Source organism: Alligator sinensis, unplaced genomic scaffold (genome assembly GCF_000455745.1).
Source record: "Alligator sinensis unplaced genomic scaffold, ASM45574v1 scaffold240_1, whole genome shotgun sequence".
NCBI lineage: Eukaryota > Metazoa > Chordata > Crocodylia > Alligatoridae > Alligator > Alligator sinensis.
Window position 1 is genome coordinate 2,705,451 of NW_005841902.1, and position 8,279 is coordinate 2,713,729.

At 41.2% G+C, this 8,279-nt stretch overlaps 1 protein-coding gene across 1 annotated transcript in view; it reads right to left on the bottom strand.

Moving 5' to 3' along the window:
• DAPK1 (death associated protein kinase 1) overlaps positions 1-8,041 on the bottom strand; it is a 76,826-nt gene extending 68,785 nt beyond the window's left edge. Inside the window, exons 1-2 of the mRNA XM_006018471.3 lie at positions 7,995-8,041; positions 6,518-6,739 (exon numbers count right to left, since the gene is read on the bottom strand). Of these exons, the coding sequence (XP_006018533.1) occupies positions 6,518-6,739; positions 7,995-8,041 (269 nt within the window). The remainder of the gene's footprint in view (positions 1-6,517; positions 6,740-7,994) is intronic.
• Positions 8,042-8,279: the final 238 nt, after the last annotated feature.

Sequence of the window (8,279 nt, forward strand, 5' to 3'; positions counted from 1 at the left end):
GAAGTGCCAGTAATAACCCCATAATGAGATGATTTAAATTTGAAAGAGGTTAACTAACTCAAACTATCCTAAGCATCGAGTTCTCTCATCTTCAGATTAGATGCTTACATGTTAAAGTTCTTCATTTAATCCCTTTCAAATTAAAACCTTGCTAGAAGAAGCTAATAAATCTGATTTAGCATTTCTAATTTGGAAGGCAACTGAATATATGAAAAAGGGCACTCTGTGTCCAAAACTTGTCCATAACTATACTAATAAAAATACCACAAAACAATCCCTTGCCTCTGACCCGCTGACAGCCACACCACTCTAGCTCTTCACATGGTCAAAGCACAAAACAGTTGCAAGAAATAAAAAAATATATTTTATACATAACTTTGCAATGTGCAATCCTCAGATAGAGTTGGGGTGATGTAGCTGTGAAGGTCCAGAAAAAAACATCTTTTTTATTGAATTAGCCATATCTCTCACAAAAAAAAAAAAAATATAAAAAAAAATTGGTGCCTCTGTCAAACTTTGTGTCATTACTGAGCTATTCTAAATAGCAACATTTTCTGTATTTTAGTACATTAGTTCCAAAATGTCAAAAGAAAATACAGAAAATGTTGCTATTTGATGCTATTTACACGGGCACTGGAGAGAAGGCCCAAGATTCAATGTATGGATGAGGGTATGTGCTTGTTCTAAACAGAAGAGTCAGATTAAATATGGGAGAGAAAGCAGAGGCAGAAGGATGCACTCAAGGTCATTTAACACATCAGGAAAAGGAGGCGTATGTAAAAGAAAACACCGTGTTGCTCTGTAAGTGAAACATCTGTGTTGCCTATATTTTTGGTACCTCAACGGCAAGAGTTGCAGGAAGTCCTGGGGAGGACACAGGTTGTCTTAGCTACTTAACTGACAAGTGGTAAATGTCAAAATTACAGGAGGCACACACACACTTTGTGTGTCATGAGCAAACATAGATTTCATAGACATTAGGGCTGGAAGGGACCTCGGAAGATCATTGAGTCCAGCAGGGGCTAGAGACTTGAAATTCTGGCAGTGCTTCCACTCAAGAAAGGCACGGGTCTTTGGGCTGATGTGATATCTTTTATTAGACTGACTGAGTAGTTGGAAAAAAGTTCTTTGCAAGCTTTCTGGCACAAGAACCCCAGTGCTTGAAGAAGGGTGCTTGCGCTTGAAAACTCGCAAATAATTTTTTCCCCAGCTACTCAGTTGTTCTAATAAAAGATATCACATCTACTCAAAGAACCTTGCCTGCCTATATGTTCTTAGAGCAACACTGCTACGACACAACTCTCCACTCAGTTCAGTGTTTGCAGTTAGGCAAAAATGCAGGTCCAAAAAGAGAAAAAAGTGTACCAATTATCTTTAAGTGACAACAACAGGCTAAAATAAAACACGGCAGTTTAGAAGACCCCTAAAGACTTCCAATACCTGCACCTAAGACCTGAACCTTATACTTAAAGCATTTGCTTCACAGTTTCAGCGATACCATCTTGACATTTTTAGCCAAGCCACATTTGTGACAAAGGGAGCCAAGAAGACAGAAGCGTATGCCAAAAAGACTGTTTGGGGAAGAAAATACAATAATTCAGACTATAGTCAGTTGCTCACTTTTTTCTTTTCTCATTATTTAATACTACCACAAACACAAGCGCTTTAGTCTTCAGCTGACATACAATAGTGGTGAGGGGACGGATTTACCCCTCTACTGTCAATTGCCCATTTTAAAGGAGTTAGCTGATTATCAGTGCACAGGACATATTAAAAGTAGAGGTGCATCAATACATTGGACCATATCGTATTGATAACTGACATTATCAGCAATTGTTTTTTTTGGGCTGATGTGGCCAATAATGCAATTGATAAATGCTGCGCATGTGCGTGCAGCTACAGCATGCATGCTGCCAGCCCAGCAGCTTGGACAGCAGCATCTGGCTGGTAAGTCTGTTGGGGGGAAGAAGCACAGGGGAGGGACAGGGCATAGGGGGACAGATGATGCCCCAACAGGAAGTGGGGCAGCGGCTGGGGCAGGTACTGCCCATCCAGGGGAGGGAGGGGCATGGGACAGAGGTGTGAGTGGCTCGTCTTGGGGGGCAAAGGGAGTGGGGATGGCAGCTGTGCACAGCCCAGGGAAGGCATGGGGGTCACCACATCTGCCAGATCTGTGCATGAAGCAAGGGTCGGCTGCTGCTGCGGGCGGCAGTGGTGCTGGGAGGGAGGGCTATGGCAAATTTTGGGGTGGCTAGACAAAGTCACTGTACTGAGTTAGACAAAGCCTTGGCTTGGATGATCTAGTTGGGAATGATCCTGCTTTGAAGCAGGGTAGTTGGACTAGATGGCCTCCTAAGGTCCCTTCCAAGCCTAATTTTCTATGATTTTATGATTGTGAACTTCATGAGGGGAAATGAAAGAGAACTCTACCCAATGGAATCTACAAGGGAATTTTAGCAAAATATAAACAACTAAACTGGAATTTGCCTAGCTCACTGGGGCCCATACCAACACAGGCTGTGAGACCCAAAGTCCTCATCCAGCACCAAAAAAAGCCAGCACTTCCAGAGATCCCCTAACTCTTGGTTCAATATTGACTAAGAAGGAAGAGTACCTCCATCATTTCCTGCAACAGATTTTTTTGAGAGATCTATGATTCAGCTATTAACCCCAGTTCTCGTTTAGCCTATAAGACAGAATGAGATCACAGTGTGGCAGAAGGCCATATTAAAGTATAATGAACATCACATTGCATACAGATGGGAAGACATTTTTCCTAGATTAAATTAAAAAGTTTTATGCAAATATATAACATTTTAGATCTTTGAAATAATCTTATTATTGTAATTGAAGAGACAAGTAGCATCCCTTGAGACCTTATAAAATTATACGGTTAACTGTATAATGGTAAGATCTGTAATACATAGGGACCTACTCAAACAGCGATTTTGCAGAAATGGAAAGGTCAAGCGATCTCCGTGAAATCCACAGTGGAAAAAAAAAAAAAACTTACTAAAAATAAAATGCTGGCTCCCCAATGGGAGCCAGCAGTCCTCATGGCCACTGTGGCCTGGCCATGGAAGGAGGGAAGGGGAGTAGCCAGCATGAAGGATGCAAGATGCCTGCTCCTCTTGCTACTGATTGGCTGAAAGGGCTGCCTGTCATGAAGCCCCAACCCTCTCCAATAATCAGCTGCAAGGGGTGGGGCTGCATGACGGTCCTCTTAACCAGTCAGTGAGGGGGGGGGGGGGGGGGGGGGGGGGAGCACTGGGGCCCCTCCACCAGAGACATGGGAGGCCTTGCCGCAATAATCTTGTGAAAATACTGGCTGGTTCCATGATCTCCCCAGGATATCATCCACCTGCTTCCTTGATTTAGGTATACCCCTTAGTAATAGGCAGCTAATATGCCTTTATATTGAACATAACCTATATGTTAGATGAAGCCAAACTAAAAAGATGCAGACTTGGGATCCTTAAGTCTTACACTAGTAGCAGTTTAACACTGTACCTGCAAACATTTATATTTCACAGAACTCAATAATTATAAGAAGCTGCTAGCGAGAGAAGTCACAGCTAACAAATCCCAAGAGAGATGAAATTCCTTGATAAGTAAGCAAATGGCCTCTCAATTAATGTCTCTGTTAACAATATTGCAGTGTAGTATTACCCAAGTCTCTTCACTGGAATACTAGATACATTTATGCTCCAGAATGTATTCACATCAATACAATGATATCATTTCCCTGCATATAGCTCTAAGCCAATCAGGAGAAGCAAGGGTGATGATATTAGTGATGTTATTTAAGACGAAATCATAAGAACTAAGCCCAATTGTATTCACACTGCACCGATGCAGCACTTAATGGATACAGGATGAAGGAAGAAAGTGTATATCTTCCAATGCTAATTATAAATCTTCAAGATTGTTTACCCTGTATAGTGTTTTTTTTTTTTTAGAAATTACAAGCTTAATTTACTTTGAACTTACCCCTACTGAATTATCAATACAGTGTAGACAAGCATCACAACTAAAAGCAGTCAAGACTACGATCAGGTAAATAGCATAAGCAATCATGTACAGCTAGAAGAAACCTGAAAATAAACTTAAACAAGTTAACCAGGATTTATAGCACGTGTATATTACAGCAAGTATTGGTGGGAATTCCAACCTTTTCAAGTTTTCCTTTCTAAATCCCTTGTATGAAGTTTTATAGACAAACTTGCAGGTAGGTAGAGTACTAAAGTATATAAATACAAAGTAAGGGAGAAACTAACAGTTTACATATGTAGTCTAGTAAACAGAGAAACACAATCAGTGTTAAAGAGGGACAAAATGGCCAAGAACTAGACCCTGTCCAAGATCTTGGTGTCAGCTTCTGAATGATGTGGCTTTGCTGAAACTCCCCATGCTCTCATTTGATGAACATCCTAAATTTAAAGGATTTATGCCTCAAGAATATAGAGCCATAGAGAAGTAGGGCTGGAAGGGACCTCCAGAGGCCATCTAGTCCAACTCCCTACCTGAAGCAGGATTCTTCTATCTAAGCCATCCCAGAGAACCGTAATCTAAACTCTACGTAAGACTATCCTCAACCTTGACACAACATAGACCTAACAACCTAACCTGCCACAAGAAAAGCAGGGGAACCACAGCAACTAATGTCCACTTCTATAAAATGTTGTCAATATACACTCAGGAGGTCCTGGGTAGAGGGCCACAGTCCCCCTTACAGCATATGGCAAAAATCCCCACCGTCCATACCAATCTGACCATGGGGTAAAATTCCTTTCTGACCCCAGTAAGCAGAAGATTGGTGTGCAGAATCTTAGTTAAACTGACCACTAACATTATCAACCTTCATGTCATTATCTTTATAATAGTCATCACCGCTATGAAACTGTAATTTGAATATAAACACCCATGGTTTAACTCTAAAGTAACACAACTGAACTCTTTTCATATCTATATGTCTGAAAACAGAATTTGCCTAAAATTTGTTGGTAGTATATAGCAGCTCCCTAAAGTCACAGAACCTTTTAGTTTAGCCTTTACTTTACTTTACTAAAGTAAGAATGGACACAAACATAAATACACATACAAGTTCAACATTGCATTTCAAAAGAGTTAACTTAGATCTTTAGGGCATTTTTACATGCGTTTCTGGTGCGTGCCAAGTACTTAATTAGTGAGCTGCACTAATTAAAAATGCCCACGTGTCACGAGCATCAGTATTGCTGCACATTCCTGAGCTGAAAAAATGGTGGCGGGCACTCTGAACTAAAGCTCATCAGATATGTTCTATTTCAAAGCGCACCATGCCATTTTGTCAGCACGAAGATGTGTGGTGACGCTGATAAACGTGATGTGCAAGGCTGCCTCAGCGTGTCAATTTCCAGGCTCCAGATGACTCGATTAATTGAGCGCTGAAAATCCAGCACATCAGAGCAGGCTCCCTGAATGTGTGGAGGAGCCCTTACTTTTCCCAAGTAGCTTTCTGTTCAAAGTACTGATTCTAAATGCAAATTTAACACATACTGCAGCAGCATCTCTTGTCTCAAATGCAAGAAGAATGCTAGTGTGTGCATGCCTCTCTTCATTGGTAAATGCTTTTTGGCATTCCCATAAAGAGGTTCTTTGCTTACCCTCCAAAATGTCAACCTCAGAGAACTTTAAAACAGAAGCAAGACTATCCAAAGCGAGTTCTTGCAGTTTTTAGCTCAACCATTAATACCGAACTCCTGTGACATGGAATGTACCAAAAAACTAAGCACAAAGATAGCAAAGCTCAATTTGTCAAAATTGTAGACCAGTGGTTTTCATACTGCGTTCCATGGAACCTGGGGGTTCAGCAATACATCACTGGGGTTCTGCAAAGCGATTGGGAGTAATGGCCCAGCAGACCAGGAGGCAGTACACCCTCATTTCTGGGGCGGGGTCGTCTGGTACTGCGTCAGTCTTTAGGATAGGGGTAGAAGGAGGGGTTCTGGGGCAGAAGAAGTGATATGACAGAGTTCCATGACTTTAGGAAGTTTGAAAACCACTGCTATAGACTACCAACATATTTTAGACAAATTCTGTTCTCAGTTGTTGGGATATTTAAAAAATGTGTTCAGGTGTGTTGCTTTAAATTTAAATCAGCCTAAAACAACAATTTTTGGCTTAAAATGTGCTAAGCCTCCATTTAATCTGACTTTTAAACAACTGTTTCTCTCTCTCTCTTTTTTTTTTTTTTAAACTCTTACGTAGTTTCAGGTGGATCAAACTAGCAAGTGGCAAGTTATAGCCATACCTAGGACATACTGGAATGGAATTCTACTTCTGGTTTCTGTGCAGTATATTTCATTGGGAATACATTACAAGGAGCTGTAACTCTGACCTAAAATAAAAGAGGTCTTAATAATAACCCTCTCCTGCATTTGTACAGGAAGTTCATTAAATCATTACTATTCTGAAGAAAAACCGCTCTCTCAAATATAAAGACAATTTCCACCCTTGGCCCCCAAGAGCTACTCACAGTTCCAGAATAAGAATGACATCTGTTTTGTTCTCATAAACATCATGCAGTGTTATCACATTGGGATGCTGGATCTCTTTCAATATGTTAACTTCTCGTTCAATATCTTCTCGACTCACTCCCCGTCGGCTGGATTTTGTTCTCCGCTTCTTGATGAATTTTGCTGCATACTGGTGACCAGTGCTCTTCTCGCGGCATTTTCTCACTACAGCAAACTGCCCACTAAAAAGAAGCATAAAAAGAAATGTTATGTTTCTAGGAATTTTAAAGTTATTGATAATTTATATTCCTTATCTCCAGAGGAAACCTGTTGCTGTAGATGGTCAGTTCAGCTGAAGAACAGTATTTTTCTTGTACAATCCAAAGTAATACATGGATAAAGCTGTTACTAAAATGAAACAAAAAAATCTTTAATCCCACCCCCCGAATAATTCAGAGCCATTATTACGTATTTATGTCTGGCTCGCATAATTTTATTTAAATAAAAGATACCTGGTTTCAGTTAATTTGAATTTACTTCTGCTTTTAAAAGCAGAGGATAGGGAATGAAATAAGCATAAAACTCTTGATATTATCAACTAGCCCAACAGAAAAGGTTTGAAAGGAAAATTACAGTAACATATTCAGGAACATGAGATGATGATCCTGTCTAAATGCATAGGGGGACTAATGCATAGAGGGATGAATAAAGTAAGAGTTTTTGACCCAGAACCTTGTGTTTGAGTTTCAAGACTTTCACTTGTCCTTAAAAACGGCACACTCCCTCCCGTGCCGGGTCCCTCCTGCTGGGCCACAGAGGCAGCTTCTGCTCAGAGCTGGTCTAGCCAGGCTGCAGCCCTGCATTGTGGGCACAGAAATCTTGGCGGAGAATGTGCCCCCTAAGCCCCCCCGATACGTTGCCTGTGCCCCTGGCCCCGCCATGCATCACTTATTGCCCACCACCCTTTCCCCACTCACCTACTCTCTTCCTCTCACACAGCATGCGGGGGGGCGCTGAGGCCTGGGGGCAGCAGGTCAGAAAAGAGGGGCACCAGCTGGGCCAGGGGGCTGTGGGTCAGGAGTCAGGGGCACTGTCAGGGCTGGGAGGCTGTGGGGTGGGAGTGAGGAGCAACAGCATGGACAGGGGCAAGATACTGGCATATCAGGGCTGCTCAGCACCACAAAGCAGCAGGGGGCAAGGGAGACATAGCTGCAGCTGGACCCATGTCCTGGTGAGCAAAGGGGGCAGGGAGACCTCCGATTTTTCATGATAAAAAAACAAAATCAAACACCAAAATACATAAATACTTAGAATGCATTTTATTATAATGACTGAAGGCTTCTGCATTACCTTAACATTTTAAGTGTAGCAATAAAACTGTGTTCAACTGATACCTATATATATGAAAAATAGGATGCCTAATAATGCACAAAATCTGTTTTTAGTGTTGGGATTGATATGATGAGATTGTACTGCATTTGTTTAATAAAAAAATACTTGCTTTTCAAATCTGAACCAAACACCACATCTACTGGATACAACATACCCGGAAACCAAAACCAAAAATACATGTACTGGGATTGCAAGGATTTAAGGATCATTTGACTGCTGACAATTCTGTGGCCTTAACTTAACAGGTTTTTTATGCAATAAAGCCAAAAACATAGGATTGCAAAGGACCTGTGGTCACAGGGAATTATATGATATAAATCACATTAATAAACTTGCCAAGATCCATCTTAAAGCTAGTTGAGTTTCTGCCCTCAATTCCTCTTGAAGACT